The sequence below is a fragment of the Strongylocentrotus purpuratus genome, unplaced genomic scaffold (assembly GCF_000002235.5).
Source record: "Strongylocentrotus purpuratus isolate Spur 01 unplaced genomic scaffold, Spur_5.0 spur5_scaffold_15, whole genome shotgun sequence".
NCBI lineage: Eukaryota > Metazoa > Echinodermata > Echinoidea > Camarodonta > Strongylocentrotidae > Strongylocentrotus > Strongylocentrotus purpuratus.
In genome coordinates this window covers 20,627,955-20,649,810 of record NW_022145600.1, presented here as the reverse complement: position 1 = coordinate 20,649,810, position 21,856 = coordinate 20,627,955, and the positions used below count along the sequence as shown (strand labels likewise).

At 37.9% G+C, this 21,856-nt stretch overlaps 1 protein-coding gene across 1 annotated transcript; it reads right to left on the bottom strand.

Moving 5' to 3' along the window:
- Positions 1–6,677: 6,677 nt before the first annotated feature.
- Positions 6,678–20,588, bottom strand: LOC100892108 (proton-coupled amino acid transporter 1). The gene is given in 10 exon segments (XM_003728954.3): positions 6,678–7,118; positions 7,811–7,916; positions 10,211–10,407; positions 11,764–11,991; positions 11,994–12,042; positions 14,795–14,889; positions 15,578–16,175; positions 17,429–17,543; positions 18,599–18,714; positions 20,424–20,588. Coding segments are annotated over 9 exon segments (1,626 nt in total). The 5' UTR covers positions 18,658–18,714; positions 20,424–20,588; the 3' UTR covers positions 6,678–6,939.
- Positions 20,589–21,856: the final 1,268 nt, after the last annotated feature.

Below are 21,856 nucleotides of genomic sequence, written 5' to 3'. Positions count from 1 at the left end.
TATGATTGAGCCATAATGTTTTAGTGAATTTCAATGTTGATGTAAAAATTGTGTCATGATGTACTATTTTTACTGTACATCTTGTAAGGTGTACTATCTATTTTTCTTTAAACAGTGAAAAGTATTTTGTGTATACAATGTAGTTTCTCTTATTCCTATCAATCATCTACTTGTGGTAAATTATCAACTATTATTGTATGTGGAATATATCATATTTTTAAAGACTATGCATTTGAATGTGTGCACTGTATATATCATGACTGCCATCTAAAATCATTTTATGTACGTGTGTTTTTTCTTTTTCTGTAAATGTGTCACTCTCACTTGTAACCAACTGGTAGTCAAATTGGAGTTGTAGTTCATCATTTTTTATTTTTTATTTTTTGGCGGGGGGGGGGGGGGACTATTTCCGTGACAGCTCAGAAAATAATTCTGCGTCAAAACGAAGACAGTCCTTGCTTTTAATTCTTATCCTCGCAAACACTGGGTGTGTTTTTATTGGGGGGGGGGGGGCTGTGTGGGAAGTGTGTAAGGGAGGAGGACATAGATGGTTGAAGAATTTTTTTTGTTGAAAATGGACAGAATCTGGACTATAAACCTGTAGGCATGCCGATGCTAGACATTTGTGGGTTAGAGTAATCTCACTATCATTTCCCAACAGTGTTAGGCAACTTCACAGAGAAGCCTGGGACATTACCATATTTGCCTGTCCTAGATACAAGTTCATTACTATAATATCAGTCTTCCAATTAAAATGCAGATTTACTCTTGATTTCTCTCATTCGTTGACACAATTTAAACGTGTTAGACTACAAGGGCAGTTAATATCCAGTCTTTCTGATATCCCAAGCTAAAATTCCAGAACAAATATCAATTTTGGCGCCAATTTTTCTCTGAAATTTTTCACATATCAGGGTATGAAATTAGTGCTCTGTCTCAAGTGTAGAATATGTTACTCATTGTTTTTGTTTTTTAAGTCTCTACTTCATATAGAGGTATAATATTTGTATGAAATATACTGGTACAATGTACTTGATACAGTGGTCCTTTGGACCAGGAAATGACCTTGTTCTATCAGGAATCTTGGGTAAAAAAACCCCAAAGAATATAAAGATCTGGGATCAGCAACATCACCGTTATATCAGATACCTCGCTATAATCAGAGCTCTTTATAAAGAGGTTCCACTGTATACATATGTTTTGTATAGAATAAGGTAAAACCTGTTTATAAAGACCGTTAAAGGGTAACAAGAAAAGTGGTCTTTATAGGCAGGTGGTCATTATGTAAAGGTTCCTTTAATACATATACCAATGGGAATCCCTAGTCATAGTGCATCAAAAAATGCGGCCATTTGTGGACCGGTGGTCTTTCTATACAGGTGAGGTGTTCACTTAAACAGATTTGACTATAGTTCTGACCATGGGGAATATGCTGGGTGTTGAAATAAGCCATGTCAGAGATACTATCCGCGCATGGGCAGATAGAGTCGGTTGTAAAAAATGTAAAACCCATCAATGTTCATGAAAGTTATGTCATCATTATTCATTTATGCACTGGTGGTACATTATAGGATACATGAATGGAATTTTCTTTTCAAGAGGGCAAACAAAAGGTATTCATGAAGCACCTCCGTAACTTTGGCAGTTATTATTCTAACATGCACAAAGTGGGATGTCTCCATGATGTGTATGTAAAAGATCTGTGAGTATTTTGGGGTCATTTGGACAAGTGCTATCCTCTGAAGTGGTTTATTGATAAACAGGGCTTCAGTATATTGTATATTCTATTGGTAAGTCATGGGATTTAAAAACAGGAAACAGTGGAGGTCTCGGTTGTTATACAGTGCGTCCCAGAAAAAAACGAAACCGAGAACTATCAATGTTTTATCATAACTTAATCACAATTATAATTAATAAATGACACATATTTGTAAAGCTTAGATCCTCCTCTTTCATCTGATGCAACTCATATGATGCATATTTCATACATGAGTGATTAAACACAATTTGAAGAGAGGAAACCAAAAAGTCATTTGGCGGGCGGTATCTGAATTTCAAAGAGAAAATCACATTTCTAGAAAGTTCATTTTCTGCCCTTTCATATGACACCTCAATCAGGAAAATGAGCCAGGAATAAGTTCTGTTTGTTTAATGTAATGCTTGCATTTCCATAATTTGATTAATCGGATTCGTTTTCACTAGCTACCTGCCGTTGCAACAAACAGAGTTGGCAAAAGACTTCACTCCGTTTCGTTGATGATCAGCCATGCACTTGAGATTGTGATTAAGTTATGATAAAACATTGATAGTTCTCGGTTTCATTTTTTCTGGGATACACTGTATATCCTTTAAATTTTCCTGTGGTCTGTCACCCACATATTTGTACATGTAACTTCCTTTCTTTCAAACTACTAGATGTTTTGATGATCGCTTTTTATTTTTACATTTTATAAAGATTAAGTCCGATTAGAAATTGTGTGTAGCCACCACCCAGAGATCAGTGAGTGAAATTTTTGAGTGAAAAATGTGGTCCATTTATGATGTATATGGTCCATTAATACTTGACAAGTTTTAGTCATGACTTCCAAACTAAAAACCTTTTCAGGTTTCATTTTTTATATGTATATTTTCTTTGTATGAATTAAAGCGGAAGATATTTTTATCTGTATATTTTCTTTCTTTGAGTTAATTTATTGTTAATATCAATAAAATACAGCATTATCTACTCTTGAATATTGGCTTTGTGTTGGCATAAAACACTGTGACATGGAGTATGAGATAAAGGGAAGTTAAAAGTGATTTTTTTTTTTCTTTATCCAACATTAATGAAATCAGAAATTCAGACAGCCCACAACTGTGTAGAGTTAAAAATATATGTTTTATTCATACAAATCACACACATAATTGCAATCTATTCTTAATTAAATTCAATTTATATAGGTAATACATAAATAAGATTTTTGTTTGAAGAGTATGGGTGGTACTCCGGTAGCGCATACTAAGCTAGCGCGTACTTAGTTAGTTCACACTTTTATGGAGTGCCTGTTGCAAACTAATTTACCATGTACAGATTATTTTAATCCTTCAGTGAAAAGTGTCCAAAAAATTAATATTGCAATGAAATGGGAAGAAAAGATAATATGAGTATGAACTGAATTTAACAAAGTCTTTGGTAGATTATCTTTGTCATTAATATTGAAGGAGGAAGATGAAACCTAGCATTCCATAGAAGTGTGAACTAAAATTCTTGTTTAGTCTGGACTTAGTCCCGGCTTAACTTATGAGAATACCACTCTATGTAATTATGAAAGCTCCATACTGAGTTTATATAATGTCCTATGGCAAGGCATTAAAGGGACTTGTTCAGATGATAGATAGTGGTGCTAAGGTGGTGACTTCAATGCGAGATGTACAATTAAGATAATGTGAAATTTTGAGTGAAAACAGACCATTATTAATGATAACAATTGGGAAAAACTGATCTGTTTGATTCCTAAATTCTCCCAACTATATTATAATTAAATTAAATTCTAGGTGAATTTAAATTGTCACAAAGAAATGAGTTCGCTCAATATACCATACCAAACAAAGTGTTGAAAGATTTTTAAAAGCCTATTTTATGTCTTATTTTCACAGAAAACGGTTGGGAGAATATACTATTAGAGGGAGTTACACATTGTCGCCTTCAAAGAAAACCATAAATATCGATGTGATTTGAGAATTTGTTCAGGATTTTTTTGTTTGTTAGAGGGTTAGTACAGTAGAAGGGGTATAATGAGTAACATTTCAGACAAAAACTATTAGGCGGTTTTTGATTGATATGAAACCTCAATAGACTAGTTGGAAGTTAGCACTCGGTACAAATGACCCCCCCAAACATCCGCAGATCTTTTAAACAAGGAGTACCGGTAGTTTCACTCCTTTTGTTTGACCTCTTGAGTAGAATAATTCCAGCTGTGTAGCGATCGGTGGACAAATGCTTTTTTAATGATTAATAACTTTCGTTAAAACATATCCAGCAGGCATCTCAATGGGTTTAAACTGTTTTGTACAAATTACCTCTCTTCTGCACATGCCCAAGTTCTATCTACAAACTGGCTTATATTTCAATATTACCTGTATTAGTATTCATGATTAAAATTTGCAATTGGAATATTGCACATACAAAAATATTAGTTTACTGTAAATTTCTGACCTATAAGATGCACATGTAATTACCTCTTAAGTTTGTAGTATAGAGATATCGACTGCTACGAGAGGACTGGCTGTTTTTGTACTCTCTAAGGGAAATTTGCCTCTGCTGCTATCACCCCGAGGCACGCCTGGGTGGGTGGCACACAGAGGGGTGATAGCAGCGGAGGCAAATTCCCCTAGAGCCAGTATAGAAACAGCCAGTCCTCGAATATTAAAGCAGTCGATATCCCTTTTATATACCAAATTTACACAAAAATCTACCAAGAATTCTTACCTTATCCTTTTATTGAGTAAAGATTAGTTAAAAAATCACAGAAAATCTGAGAAACTGACTGTTTATCTTTGCCGGAAAAATTACTGAAATTTTTGATCAGTTGGGAATCGCAGACAATATGTACTTAAAAAGATTTAGGATTGAAATCACATACAGTAGTAGCTCAGAGTAAATACACTGTAAAAGCGACTTTGGTTTGATTTGGAATGTTTTTACACAATTATTGCTATCAATTTGGGGAAACTGCTTCGAGGGAGATCGTGTGCAATTTTTTGTTGGCTCAACAGGGAAGGGGGGGGGGGATGTTGAGTAAGGAAGAAAAAATGCTCACTACCCCCCCCCCCCCCCCTTTGAGCAAAACATACAAAACGAATACGCTGGTTCATTTTACACGTCTGGCGGGAGATTGCGGGGGAGAGGGAGGGGGAGAGGGAGGAAGGGTGTGGTGGCGGGAGTCTCCCGCTACGAGCTGGTGGGACGGCAGGAGAATGAGCGTGGTGGCGGGAGGGTTGACAGCCCTGATTATACTCCAAACCTTACCTACCAAACATAACCTTAATCTTAATCTTAGCCATGGCCAAAATGCTCTAGATAAGTTGACCAAAAAAAGTCAGCAAAGATATGTGGAATCACTAGGAAATCAGGTACATGTATTAGAGGTCATCCAATTCTGACATGAATATACTAAACTCGAATGCATTGAAATTGACATGAAAAAAATAAATTTGTATTAGGACAACTTGAACAAAAAATATATAGCTGCAATGAAACATTTGTTATGAAATACAAAACATAAAAAGTAGAGTTAATGCACACATTTATATCATGTAAATGTTTGTGCATATGACATGTATGCTTAATTAATTAATTATTATTGGTCAACAGGTAATATGAAAATACAGAATACTAAATCTACAAACAAATTACACAAATTTGACTCAATTCCGTTCAATATGTACATGTATATAGTTCTATCACAATAATTTCATATCTAGAGTAAAAAATTAATCTTTCTCTTTTTGCACATTAGTATCAAATAGAAGCACCTTACATGTTTATCAATTTAATACAACCAAATGTTAAAAAAAAAAAAATTATAATATATCAAGTCAATATTTATTGTTTACCAAAATACCAGCAATGTCTGTTATTAGTATGCTTCATGTTCCTAATATTCAGCACGTATACATGTATATATATGGGGACTTGCATGTGCTAACAGATGACAAAACCTTACAGGTAAAGGTCATTTTCATATGCAGTCAATGTTTGATACCTGAGAAATACAGACTTAATTAACAAAACATATCTATTAATAGCACTTTGTAAGATCTCATGATTATAAACCCATTGTACCATTTCCACGCCTTCTGCATTCTGTTCTGTAAAGTGCATAGAGACATGAAATTATGCCTATGTGTTATGCGCTATACAAAAACGTTTATTTATTATCATTATTAACAGATCCCAAGCTGTCAAGAACATCCAAACAATGACAAGCCCTGCACCATACATGTAGGTCAAAGAATTTTACCACCGAGTCCCTATAACCACAAAAAATGGATGTACAACACTTGCCCCCCCCCCCCCCCACACTCCGAAAACGGAGGGATACCATGCATGTTACCAAAATGTCCGGTAAAGGGATACTTTTCACGCACCAAAGTCTGGTCCGTATTGACTTTACACAACAGACTTAGGGGGGTGTTTTCAAAAGGAGGGAACATGCATATGCGTACCCAGGAATAATTTTCCTCAAATTTTTTGATTAGCAATTTCAGCCGATGGATAAATATTTCAAATGAAATTCTGTACATTTCTATGGAAGAAAACTGCTACACAAAAGATATTTTGTATAGCAGTCATGCAAAAATGCATAGCAAATTGCGATGCGATACCAGGAAAATTATTCCCTGGTACCCTAAATAACACTGAGTGGGGGGGGGGGGGGGGGCCGGGGGCAACAACCACTCAAGGGGGGTGTTTCACAAAGATCCCAAGTCGAACTTAACTCTAAATTGGACTTAAATATTATGGAAAGCCATTTGTAGCCTTAAAATGAAATATATTCAAAAGTGAAAATTCAAGTATTTTAGACTTTTTATAAATTCCACATCAAGAACATGAAATCTCCTTGATAATAGAAAATATGAACGATTTGAATTAACATTTCATGCCTTTTAAAATAACTTTTACAAAATATTTTCATAGATTTTCATAGATACTAACGGCTTTCCATAATTTTTAAGTCCAACTGAGAGATAAGTTCAACTTAGGATCATTGTGAAACACCCCCAGGCTTTTACTTCATCAAAAGTATAGGGTGAGGTTTCAGGACAGGTTTAGGGTTAGGGTTAGGAGTAGGGTTAGGTATAGTGTTGGGTCCAGTGTTGTAGTGTGAATCTCAGCTATCACAGGAAACTACCAGGCATGTAGCAATCGTCACGGGGACATTTGTCGGTATCATGATCTCAATGGTTTTCAATGATGCTCACGATAGATGCATAGACACCGGCCACTCCACCGGCTAAACCAACAACAATTAAGAAGATGTTCTTCATCCAGACCAAAGGATTCAACTGCTTACCCCTCAGTATTAGGTGTATCGTGCAGGGCAGTATGTAGCCTAAGATTGTGCTTCCAATGGCTCCTGTAAAAATAAAAAAATAAAATTTAAAATACATGTTTAATGATAATAACAAACAAGTACAGTACATATATTCGGTCGTTTGGTGCCCAATACACAGAGCTACCAAGTGTCAGGCATTATCCAAGACATCACGCATTCTGAGGGTCTGGAAACGCTCTCACGCACCATCTGCACAAGCGATTTCGAAAAAACGCTATACCCTCGCCCACGCGAACATGAACATGTCACGCATAGCTGATCTTTGAACTTGGCGTTTCTGCATACATGACTGTTATTGTGGAGTTCTGAATATACATGTACGTTGACACTATTTCCATGTCCAATAGGCCACAGCAACTCCATAGACTATGTAAGTGAGAAAGAAAGAAAAGAAGAAGTAAGAAGAAGAAGAAGGAGGAGGAGGAGGAGGAGGAGGAGGAGAGGAGGAGAGAAGAAGAAGAAGAAGAAGAAGAAGAAGAAGAAGAAGAAGAAGAAGAAGAAGAAGAAGAAGAAGAAGAAGAAGAAGAAGAAGAAGAAGGAAAAAAGAAGAAGAAGAAAAAAGAAGAAGGAGAAGAAGAGAGAGGGAGAGAGAGGGAGAGAGAGGGAGAGAGAGAGAGATGTCATAAACTTTCTTCCAAGCCAGTAGTTCAAAGTATGTGGAATAAGACATAACTAGATACATTAGAGAAATTCAAACACACACAAAATCTTACCTGTAAAGGCACTAAAATATGCAATACTGTCTTTGAGAGTGAGAGCTATCCCAGCTTGAAAGATAACAATCAAAACCCTCAAAATATTCCTTTTCCAAGTTGCTACCTGCATTTGGAAATGGGGAATAAATGAAAACAATGAAAGAAATGTTTATTCAAATTCACCTTGAGACAGAAAAAGAGAGAGAGGGAAAGAGAATAAAGAGAGAGAGAGAGAGAGAGAGATAGAGAGAGTGGGAGGGGGGGGGGGGGGCTTCTGCTTCTAAGCATGGCTATTATAGCTACACTAAAGACAGCAAGGATACAGAGAGAAGATGAGGTGTTTATTTTAAAAATAATTAATGTACCGGTAACACATTTCAGCAAAATGAATGTAATGACTCATTTTACTGCAGCATGTGATATACAATGTATATTGACCAAACAGTTCATGATGATTATGTACAAAAGCTATCAGACCAAATATGCAACATTTATCCAACTTTATGTTTCTCTTGGAGGAAGGAATGAGGAAGTCCTAGGAAGAGCAAGGGAGAACCAAGCAGAGACCACTCAAGCATGACAGTGAAAGGATGTTGGCTGAGGTTCTTTAGTAATAGTGGGAGTAATAGTAGATGACGTGTATAAAGCGCTTTAAATAATACAATGTTTCTAAGCGCATAACAAAAACACAAAGTAATGTTAACCTAAAACAATATTATACATGATACATAATTTTAATAACAATTTCCTAATAACAATTATATAATAATAATTATCTATAACACAGTGCTTTATAAATCAACAAATGAGATACAATTACATTACATATTAAACAGATCAATTTTTAGTTTACTCTTAAAGGTTTCTAAGGTTGGGGACTCACATATTTCATGATTTCATAGGGAAGTTTGTTCAAAAGTTGGGGCGTGGGGCACAAACAGAAAAGGCATGATCGCCATAGCGGGTGTGGGTGCGAGGGCCTAAGGGGTTTTAGGACTAGACGGAGATGTGCCGTGGACGATGATCGGAGACAAATAGATGAAGTATGAGTTTGTAGGAGTGATGAGTTCTGAGATATATGAGGGAGCAAGTTGTGAAAGGTTCTTTGGACATGTTTTTAGAATGCCATCGAAACGACACCCACTGATCTCCATAGATTGAAAGCCAGACAGTGGAAAAAGACAACAAGGACGTCCATTGTATACCAAACTAGAAACCAGAAACGTGTGTCCTTATATCCTTGAGCAAGGCATTTTATCAATATTGCTCCTCCTCACCCAGGTTTTAATTGGGTACCCGGGAGGATTTGACCATCACTGTAGTTGGATTATTATGTGCTTGTGCGTGCCCGTAAAAAGACGACTAGCTTTGATGCTTCCAGGGAGTGAAGAACATGCACTATAAGGTGCAGAATAGTAATTAAATCCAGTGACCGGCGTAATAATACTGCAAGCACTTTGGTCCGTTAACTCTTATCGTATAATCCCCGTTGTGCCAGGTTGTTTTGGAGATAATCCGATTAACGCGATGGTTCTATGAATGGCAAGTGCAAAACACACAGCACAGCCCAATGAGCATGAACAATAACTGCTATTACGAAAGCGCCCTTGCACACACATGGCACTCAATAGGTAGCGTGCATGCAGCCTCATGGCAGGCTATGAGTTAATGGTGTATAGCGCTATATATCAGAAACAGGTATTATTATTATTACAATTAAAGAAAACTAAATATAAAATCTCTGCTTAACTGCAAATTTTACTCATGTAATGGCGCGCCAAAACAAAAGACCCACAAAAGGATTATAGACTGGTCGAATCAGTCATGCATGCAATGCATGCATGTATGCAACACACTGCACAATGAAGCCAATTGCTGATTACAGAGCGTTTTTTTTTTTTTTACTACTGCCAGTTTTCATGTACAGGTACAAGGTTTCGGAAATAGTACAGTAGGCTCGTGCGCATGTATGTGGCATTTCTATGTACCGGTCAGGGGTGATAGTGAGCACTAAAAAAAATTTGTTTTTTTGTTTCCCCCTCAACCACGCCCCCCCCTTGAGCAAAAAAAATAGAAGAGGATTCGCTGGGAAAAAATGGCATCTAACAACATTCCCCCCTTTCGAGTAAGAAAATTGGGGAAAAAATAGGGCAAAATAGGGAAGATTAGCGAAAATAACGGGGAAATTGGTAAAATCAGGATAAAAGAGGGAAGAAGAAAAAAAATCTGGTAAAAAAAAAAAAAAAGATTTTTTTTTTTTTTTTTTTTTTTTTTTTTTTTTTTTTTTAAATAGGCGGGACGAAAAAAAAAACAGGAAAAAATTGGGAAACCGATTTAATTCGGTTTTTATCAGGCCTGGCACCGGTATTGTAAATGAAAGTGCAAGGAGTTGGCAGCCTAAGGGCTAATTATGCTTACAGAATCAGGTATGGTCACCGTGACAACACACTGACGGAACGTCTCCATCATCTTCCTCTCCTCTTCATCTTGACTGGGTGGTATCAGCTGCGACTTCTCATCAGTACTCTTGTATAAGTCATCCTCGTTATTGTCGTCATCCTTGTTGATGGAATCTTCTTCCGTCAGAAGCTGCTTAGAGGGTCCTAAACACTGGCCTGTTGATGAATGGGATGCAGGAAAAACATTATTATTATCAATAAAGTGCTCTCGCGAGTCTTCTCATTCTATTATATCCAAAGTTGGCCACTCACTATTCAAATTTGCATTTTCTTTTTAAAAATCTTTATATATCAAATTGAAATCCAACTACCACATAAGTCTGTGAATATTGAAGTGCATCCCCTCTTTATTTATTTTTTTTCTTCCTTTTTTCTGTCTTTTTCCCCTTTTCCAATATTTTGTTCCTCCATATTTGTATTATTATATATCCTTTGAGGGTAGTCATACTATCAAGCTTTGCTTACTTTGTCAACCCTCCTGTTTGATGTTTTTCGATTAGTTACAGCCAACCTTACTTTATTCTACATATATTCTTTTGCCATGTGTAAATTTGCAATATTTGTTTGTTATATATTTGTAAAAATACTAAAGAAAAAGAAAATCAAACAGAAATAAATAAATCAAATCAAATCAATCAATACACCATCACTTTGTTTTTATACATACATGCAATGAATAACATTCAGTAGCTGTAGAGCGTAACACGTACATGTTCATGTACTTCAACAATGTCTCTACGCACTTGCAAAGAGATTTTTGGATGATTACACCAGCTCCAGGATTAATATCCTGATTGAAGAACTTGATTAATGAGAAACTGCTTCCTACAGGAACCTACAAGGTTGAAAGTCTCCACCTGGGTTGAGTTTGTGTTATGAGTCTAAGTTACATATTCATCACGACTACATGAATACATACCGATACTTTAATTTGGGGCTCACTGAGATTTGGAAGCAGGCTGGAGTTCAGCGAATAATTTGTTTTGAGCATTTGTGTGAGAAGATAATTATTTAATCACATAGGATCATCATGTTAGAATACTTTGCAGAGATAAATTAAAGTCTTGACAACTGATGCTAGTGCTGTGGCAGGGATTTGAACCCTATACTTTATGACTTATAGTCCGACAACTTATCAACCAAAACACAACATATCTATATCTAAAAATACACGGGGCTCGGGGCAAATTAGCACCCAAAATGCCAAAAAGAGCCCCTGAAAGTCATAAAAGAGCCCCTCAAAATTTGCATGGAGTTCCATGCAAAACAAATTAATGAGTGTTATTTTCATGCAAGGAAGCTTGTAAAGTAGCCCCCCAAATGTTTTAAATATTTTTTTCCCTGGTAAAATATGCTGTACAAAGCACAATATGATGTCTACGGGCCAATTTCAGATTGTAACATAACTAAAATAACTTTTACAAAATGTTTTCATAGATGCTAACGGCTTTCCATAATCTTTAAGTCCAACTTAGAGATAAGTTTAACTTAGGATCTTTGTGAAATATTCACCAGGTGCGAAGATCAACTGCTCCATGATCTCGACGATGGGGAAGACTTGAAGAGGATAGGTGAAAACGATGGCGATGATGAGGGTGACATTGACGGCTATCGTCAAGGGGTCCTGTAGGGGGAGGCTCCATATGATCATCTGCTGGACGTCGGCCCCGTAGAACAGGTATCCCAAGATGCCGATGGAGGCCATGAGGAGGGTGAAGAAAGTCACATTGATGTGGAGCAGGAGGGGTAGAGGTGACGGTTGCCCTCCATGCTTGATTCAATCGGAATAATCTAAATTGCGATGTCATGGAAGAAAACAAATGATAAGATTGCAGAAGTTGTTGATAATTTTAAATGGATTTTTCTGATGGATGGAATCTATATTATAATAATAATAATACATGTAATAGTGGTGGCTTTTTATATCATCCACATCTCTGTCATGCTGTGACGCTCCTGACGCTTCAACATTATCATCCCTGGGGGGTGTTTCACAAAACTTGTCATCAGTGACCAATGACAGTTGTTGTTATAAGCTACTGAAATCCTTGCTTCTGATTGGTTATCAGCAGATTTGTCACTGATATTTGTTATTTGTTGTTGAAAAAAGGCTTTGTGAAACAGGTCCCTGGTCTTAAGGGGCCGCTAAATATGTAATGATCTGGGATAGCGGGTAACCATTACACCTGGATGGAGAGTGGAAAATTAGATTATCATTCTCTGATCTGATTTACGACTTTAAGGGATGATGGAATTTTTTTTTTTAAATGTGGGGGGGGGGGGGGGGAGGCCTGGGGGAGTCTTCCATGCTTTGTAATTAGGAGTTATTCAGATAGAAGAGCTGTGGCAATAACAAAAATTACACACACACAAAAAAAGGACAGAACACATATGCCCCTAATTGTCATCAATTGCTTGTTTGTAATAATATTTCAACCTCGACCCTGCACTGTGAACTTAAACTTGGAAATTCTTAATTCCTTCATGTAAGGTATATTTTTTGTTACAAATAATGAACTACGGAGCATGCCTAATTTTATTGTATTAATATCTAACTTGTAGAATTGAAATATGAAATTTATATACTCATTGTTCACAAAACAAAGAACTTTGAGGGAACCTTGACACTCGTCCAGCTGCCCAGGCTTTCTAAGGGTCATGACCCTGAAGAGCTGCGAAGGGGGAATCCCCATTCAGCCCCATGGGTATTTAGACTGTCACTATGCGCAAGCTATAAAGGCATTTAGGAAAAGAATGCGATGCGTTCAAGCATGTAGTTGCATATTGTTGCTATGTGAGTTGAAGGCAAGGTTCGCGCCATGTAGGCAGAGCGCTATAAGTCTGTGTAGAGTAAGGACTGAGTGAGAGGAGTGAGCTAGTACACATAGGGCGTGGTTTGAGCTTAGACTAATGGGTATTTGATGCTGCTTGTAAGTATCGGCTTGCATGGTGATGTAGATATACAGTAGGCTTGCGGGTGCACCATGTGAGAGAGAGGGAGGATTGAGGAGTCCTGACTCCTGACGACGGATAGTCAACCTGTTCGAAACCTCGAGCCTATCCCACCACTCATCCTCTCCAAGCGCTATAGTTCTCCTTAGAACTATAAGCTAAGAAAGATAACCAACAGTCTTTTTCAAGACTACACCAACAGTCCTTTTCAGGACAACACACCCTCAAGAAAGATTACCGAGAGTCCTTTTCATGACTGCTCAATACTCTTTCTCTCTCACATGGCGCACCTGCAAGCCTACTGTATAATGGGTATTTGTTCTTAGAAATCATCTTAATATCCTTAATAAGCTACAAGGGAGAACCAAGCCTCTACAGGACCACGCTAATGCCACTCTGGAGTCTTTGGACCGTGTCCAGAGGAGATAGATGTGAGTTTAAATGTATCTGTTTGTTCTTTACTATATTTATTTCAGTATACATTTCTATGTATATTGACGGAGTTTTGATAAAGTAATCATTTTGAAGTTCTTAAGAGTTTGAAGAAGAGAAGGTTAGAATAAATCAATAACTCTATAGTTTACCTTATTTTACCATAGATGCAAGGTACATCTGTATCTCATGAATTTAAATATTGAAAGGGATCATTGAATATGTTGTAGATGCGCATCATCAGTGAAATAAGTGCGAAGTGCCACATATCGTTTAATTAGAGAGCCGCATGCTGAATAAGCCTCTTTTATGTTGACAGGTTTTAAATGGAATGACAATCGGAAGATTTGGGAACAAGGTGATGGGATTGTAGACATTTAACTACTTTTATGTGTATTTGTAATCTCTATTATTGCTTAGATTTGTTAGATTGAAAGTTGGTCAACAGAAAGAGTAAATCCCTTTTTACAGTCGTACCTTTGGGCTTTGCCCTGGACACCAGGCCGCTATTTACCCGAACTGGATTTTTTCGCTAGCCGGGATAGCATTGGACGGCTTGACTAGAAGGTCACATGAAGGTCGACCCGACGGTACCAAGGCATGGTGGACATTGATGTCATATGGGACATCAGTTATACAACATTAACCAGCAGGCCATTATTCAGTTCATGTGAATATTCATAACACTTAATTCGACTCAACTGAAGTGTTCATTTATTTTCCTTTATGTATCACATGCCTTTGATCTAGTTCATTCCTGACACTATTTTATTATAATTAATCTATGTGCATAAATAAAGAAGCTTAGTATTTGTTAAGTTTATAATCATACACAATTTGTGCAGATGCTGTTATTTTGCATGTATGTGTTTAGTGGGGACTGGTGGTGACAGAGACTACAACCCCTGGTAATAACAGTAGGCCTACATGTATCTTCACAAACCTATATTCTGGATCGCTTTTTATATTGATGATTTCATCAAGTCCTTTGACCCTCCTTCAAAAAAATAAAGATGGGAAAACTATGAGAAGTTCATATTGCCAAGAGGGAATGCAAAATAATAATATTCACAACTTAACCAGACTTCCCTAATTAGATGTCGATGTACAATGTACCTAAGATTTGTCAGTGTGTGCTAGCTGTACTGCTTATACTTACCGTTCCAATGCCCTCATATGAAGCTGTCACTTGGCCAAAGAAAACAGGAAACTTAATCCAGTTCACGTTCACGACCGATGGACTTATTTTGAAATCTGTGAATACAACATACACATTTATTCTCGTTATAAAGAACAACTACTGTACATGTATATCTTTCAAATTACAAAATGCGAAGTGTAAACATGGAATTTCAACACATGTAAATCAAATTTGATCAGATACAAGGAGAAGTTTGATTGACATCCATCAAAAGGATCCTCTTCTGAGTTTTAGACAGTGTAAATGTATAGAATCAGCTTTGAGAAACCAGTGTTGTAGACCTGTAGTGGAGTGCAGCCTTGATATCTTCTTTCAGTGGACTTGGCATTGGTCTTGCACCGAGTTACCAATATAAAACCTATGGAGGTAATACAGCCAAACCTGCTTTAGCCACCACCTGTGTAAGAAGACCACCTGTCAAACAAGACCACATATTTTTTATCCCTTGAAAAATGGTTTCTAATTGAAACATGTACTAAAGGAACATGTGTATATAAAAAACACCGGCCTATGAAGACCACTTTTCTTGTCTCCCTTGAGTGGTCTTTGAATACAGGTTTCACTGTATTTTTCAGTGACCTTCTATCCCCTACTGCTGGCCTTGTCTACATCACTTTTGGAAACATCAAGTGCAAATGGTATTACATTTTGGAGGCTAAGGTGAATATTCATCATTTTATGACATAGTTTGATGCATCAATTCAAGACGGAACTTAGACAATGAACTTCTGATTAACTTACCTCTGAGGATGTAATACATGACGACAACATAAGCAATCAGAACAGATGCGTTGGCGATAATGCTACTTGAGCCAAGCTGCCTAATCTTCCTCAAAAGAGCAAACGCAATGAACAGTGGTAACGGTATCAACATGAGCAGTTGATAGGAAGGCGCCGTTGTATACGCTGCGTTGCTCACAACACTAGTCCAGTTGGCAGTCTGCGTCATGTCTGCCATCGTCCAATCGGCATTTGACAGCGGGAGTTCTGCCGGAACCACGTCCGACACGGGCACGCCGGTGGTGTTCCTGAACGGAAACATCCGCTGAATGGTGTTGCCGATGAAGATGAAGTAGTTGATGCAGAAGCCAAGCTGGGTCACGATCAGGCTGATGTTGGTGATCCAGGTGCCCCATTTTCCTAACGCGAGCCTGGAGATATCGCCATATGACAGGGACTTCTCTATACTCTGGACGAGCTTGCGATGGGTGAGTGATGATTCAGGGTGGAGATTGAATTTGTTGACGATGTCCTCAATGGCGTACTTTTTGCACTTGACGATAAGGTAGCAGCAATGGACAGTAGCAATTGCAATAAGCACCAGACCAGCAATGCCAAGCTACAAAACATGCAAAGAAAGAGATTTGTTTTATTCAAATAAATGATAATAAATTATAGCTTGTGTACATTTAATATTCATTTGGGGGTGCTTAATGTGCCAACAAAGTACTATTCTTTCCCTGGTTTTAGCAAAGCTGCCTTAAAGTAACTTGGTAACATTGCCTCATATTCTGAAACAAAATCCTGGATTTAGCTCATGCTGCAAAGTGCAATCATAATTATAAACCTTTAGGTCAGTCAGGAATCTGATGAATTTTACAAGCCAATTACACCATATCACAGACGCTGATAACACGTACAATGTAGGGCCACACATCTCAGATTTCACATTGTTATACGATGCCTTTAAGATACTGAAAGCATTAAATATATTGCTCCAATTACACCTGGGGTAGTGTTATCATGACCCACCCCCCCCCCCCCAGCAAAAAATGGCACAAGAGGGAGAGAGAGAGATAGAGAGAGAGAGAGAGAGAGAGGGAGAGAAAAAGAGATAAGGAGAGAGACAGGGATATACTCTGATTGGTGGGCTTTATTAATTTGCACTTCATACATCTAGAGTCAAACCAATGCCTTGATTGCATATCACTTTTAAAATCTTACTATCCCAAAACAAAGTGAATTAAGTCTACAATGCAATATAAAAGCAACCAGAATCTGGCCAGAATACATTTAAATGTAAATGAGTATTATTTCCACAAATATCATACATAAATTAGGTTCTCCCTCCTCGCATCACCTTCAACCCTCACACAAGAAGCACTTTGATGGATAAAGGGTTAAGGTACGGGATACAATGGAGATTTTAATCAAAAACTGGGTGAATTGCACAAAGTGGATACTTTAGTACCTGAACTTTTTTAGGACAACATCGGCACAGAGATACATTTACAGAATAAGAACAGCAACAAATACAGATCTATTGAAGCTTTTTGTCTTGCACAAGAATGATCGGAAAGCTGAAATCAGACGATATAAACAGAAGCCAAGAAACAAAGCACACCCCAAAAATGGGCTGTGATTGGCTGTCGGAAACTATACGTAATGCCAGTCGTTTCATGAAAATGGGCTGTAGCAATGCTAGCTAGAATAACACAAGAATCCTTTGCTGGCTTTCGTCTACTCTCCGGTAGACGATGCAAGATGAAAAACTTTAGGATTAATCTGTATCTATTACTTTCTTTGATTTTGCAATTAGTACCGGTACTAATCATCTCTTTTTAGAATTGATTTACAAATAATGCAACTTACATACAGCCCACTCATGCTGAGAGCAAAGGATATGGAGAGAAAGTTGGTTCCAACAAACGCCTTAAAAATGTTGGCATTATCAAGGAATAGCTGTCCACATTTTGAAGTAAATGACCTGGGCAAATAAAAACAATGTGAATGCAACTCAATTCAACAAATTTATTATAATATTTGGTAAAAAATTAAGTTTCTCTTCACCTATGATAATGTAATGTGCCATACCACTAATTTGGGGCAATAGTCATGCATTTCCCTTGGGTCCATCATATAAAGTATAAACCGTCTACTCACAAAGTTTGTTAGAAGTTTGTTTTGTGGGTAAAATAGCTAGTGAATCCAATAGATGGAATGAAAAATGTACAGGATCAGTAATACACCAGTTTACGGTTACATCAGTGCACATGCGCAGACAGGCTGACCTCGGGTCATTGGTGACCTGAGGTCAGTGGTATTTATGCGTAAATTAAGATTGCGCCCATGCAAATGATGATGTGCGCGCACAACGCAGCGCAAAGGCAGTGATGTCATCATAATTTGCATGGGCGCAATCTTAATTTACGCATAAATACCACTTAAATCCTTGTATACTCGCCAATTAAAATGGCGCCCCTAACCGTAAACTGGTGTATTGTTTGCCTTCCAAAAAAAGAAAATATGTTGCCTGTTGGTTTGTTATCCTTTTAACACTTATTTCAGAGCCCTACAAATAAACAAGATGCAAGAGTAAAAAGAGCAAATATGTTTTGCACATAATACTACATCCATTTTTGTTGAATTACCATATTCGATGCAAAGAAAAGGAAAAAAAAAACTTAACAATTCCTACATGCAAATTGGCAACATGGTTTAATACGGGTTGAAATCCCTTCACTTTTAAACAAAATTGGTAATTTTAAATTTTGTTGACACATTGTCTTGAAGCAATTATTTAGCAACCACCAAAATTTAAAGAAGGAAAGGTGTTCAATTTAAAGCCCGCCTGCACTAGTTTGGCCAGGGGGATTAGACCTCCCTGTAAGGTCACTAACAGGTGGTTATCTCATCAAATCAGCTCTCAATTAATATAAGAAAAAGGGGACCGATTTGACATTGTTTGCTATATAGAGGGCACAAGTAGCTATAAGTAGTGCAGTGGGGCTTTAATGTTACAAAGTGCACGTTTCTACTCACCTGCCGGTCCGAGTGGTATTCCTGTCTGGTGGAAGTATTACATAGTCTTCTTGTGACATTTTGATGAGAGGAAACTCTGTGAAGATCGAGGTATCTACTATCGAGTCTTGGCAGAGCTATACAGGTATCACAGAGGATAAAAATAAAGTGGTGGACAAGTCCTCACCTTATCAGGCAGGCTTTCTCAAGTTTCTGTGCAGTGATTCTAAATATGAAGAGCTTAATTCTAAAAGGAACTAAATCGACTTTTGAGGCAAATTGAGTTATTGATTTCAGAACATTGTCACTGAAGTACCCGTCTTTCAACAAAATTATTTACCTAAATTTTGGGAGTAATTATGACAAAATGCACCTTCTAATATTAATTTTCCATAGACACCTGTACAAAAGGATGGAAAAAGGTGCATCCATAAAAGCCACAGCCCTGGGCTTAAAGGTAAAGACCAGTATTGGAAACGCCCCAATTTCAAAAAATGAAATGGAAGCTCTTATTACCAATCATGTGAAAGAATATTTTTTGACTAATACATGATGATAACAATTTTGCGGGAAATCGCCTACTAATTGATATATTTGGTAAATTAGTTTATCTATTGGCATGTGAAAGATAAACGCATGTGTCGCGTACGTGTGCGTAGTCCCATATACTGTACATCTTCCTGTGTATACAGCGCTTGTAACTTTACGAAGACTGGGCCAAATTTCTTATCATTTTGATGATTCCAGAACCTTGCAGTTCACACCAATCCTTATAATTATATGCTAGATGATCAACCTTTTCTGATCGATTCCACAACGTTTCTTTCACAATGCAATTGCATGACCATAACTGTTCTTTATCTTTAATGCATTGGTGCACTCTGCATAAGTGTGTCACAATTTAATTAACAATAAAAAGCTCAGTCTGCTGGAGTAGAATAAAGGGATTAAACAATGCTAACAGTGAAGATATAATTTAAGAAGAATTATATCCCTCATAGTCATACTAAGAATCTTGCAATCTGATTGGTCTAAACGAGGTCACATGATCAGAACTATCTCCCTGCGATAGGACTTTTGTACCATAATTTTTTGCTGCTGCCCCACTTGCCCATTCAATAAGCATATAGCAAAGTAGGTTAGGCATTTAATGAATACTTAATTCACTTTGGATATGTTTTAGTAGGGTACTGTATCTATCTCCACGCCGGAGTTACGGGTCAAATTTTTGATACATTTGTGAACAAGCACCACAAATTTATATGAAATAGTTTAGATCTAGGTCTACATCTAAAACTCTAATCCAGATCTAAAACTCTAATCAAGATAAGTTAAAAGATGGGAGTTGTTGCTACCTTGTTTGGCATTCAACAATAAGGGATAGAGCAACGTCGATCTGGCGCTGCTCAGTGGCTGCCGGGCTCACGATCAATTGGGCAAAAAGAATTTCCGTTTCGGTTTAATAAAATTTGGAGTGGACTATTATTAGGCAATTATTATTATTATTATTATTAGCAACAATAAACTGCAGCTGCTGCAACAGTAAACAGCAGTGGAGGCAAGCTGCTATTATTCAGCACCACCCGGCCCTGGCCCTCGACTGCCTGCATGTCGCGTCGTTGGTTCCGAGTCTGCATGAAGCCCTAGCCGTCGGGTAGAGTAGAGACAAATCTGCACAGCAGCTCCACTTAACTTCACCAACTCTCAACTTGTACTTGTCTACATATTTTCTTCTTTTTTCATTCATACATTCGGATCAACTAGACATCATACATGTATTCCTTAATGGATCATGCCAAAGAACATCATAATTTATTTATTTTAATAATTTCGTGGTTTTACTTACAAGTTACAGTATGCAGCTACAGCAGCAGTGTATTTCCGTGAATGTCTGAAAACCGGCGTTTCGTTACACCCGCGGCGGCCCCATGGTCAGGTGACACTCGTCAGCTGATTGTTTTTTTCATTTTTCTGTTGTCGCTGTTGCTGTTGTTTATCTGTTGAACGTATGGAACGCCCACAGGGCAATACTTCATGTTAGGTTTACATTGTAAAGTTCAATTCGGCTCCAATATAATATATTACAAAAATAACTAAGCTAATGAATCCAACGCTAGGATAAATCCTAGGTTGAAACTCGAGTTTAACGAAGGAAGTTAGGCTGCAGGTTTAACCCTAATAGGCAGGGGGGGGGGGGGGCATTATGGAGCACCATGGCATTTAAACAAAAATCAATAACCCCCCCCCCTCCCCTTGAACAAAACAACAACAAAAAGTACAAAGGGTTATTATCAGAGGTGAAATTTGGCACTTACCTGATAAGAGACACCCACCTGGGATGAAAGGAGGACCTCATGAGAATGGGAAATGGGCATAGTCGACGAAAAAGGGGGACACATCATATTTTAATAGGGGCATTTATCGGAGGTGAAAGCTAGGGGGCACTTATCAAAAGTGTAAAGGTTCATTTCTCGTACCTGAAAAGGGGCACTTACTAGAGATTAAAAAGAGAATTTATGAGAATGGAAAATGGACACTATAATTCAAAGGAAAATGGGAACTTGTCGAAAGAAAAGGGGCACGTGTCAAAATAAAAGGGGCCCTTATCAGAGGTGAACAGGAGAAGGGACACTTTTACATAGTAATAAGGGCACTATTCAAAATAAAAGGGACACTTTCCTATGTAAAAAGGGGCACTTTGCCACCTGCCCCCCACCCCCCGGAGCGCCGCCCCTGCCCTGGAATGATTCCCCCCCCCCCCCCCCCCATCCAAAACTGCTTCCGGCGCGCATAATTGCTCTAGTCCAGGTCATCAATCTGAATAGTAAGCTGGTGTACCGCGTCGATCGCGGAGGGTTTCGAATCGAATCGAATTCTCGTGTCCTAGAATAATCAGCTATTTGATTTAACTGTTCAATCGTCCATGTCGATGACTTACACGCTCTTCACGGTGTGGTGCATGAAACAAGCGACGAAGTCCAAAAAGTGTATGAAGTTGTATGAAGCAAACAGGTCAGTAACATAATTTTTATTCAAATTTGTGTACAGGGATCATTGACCACCACTAAACGCAAGCGCCGGAAAGCAGTTAGGGATTGGGGGGGGGGGGGACAGGCGCGGATCCAGGGGGGGGGGGCCGAGCGGGCCTTGCCCCCCCCCCCCCCCCCGCAAAAAAAAAAAAAAAAAAAAAAAAAAAGAGAGAGAGAAGGAAAGAAGTGAAGGGAAAGAGGAGAGAAAGGGAAAAAAGAAGAGGAAGAAGAAAAGAAAAGAGGGAAGAAG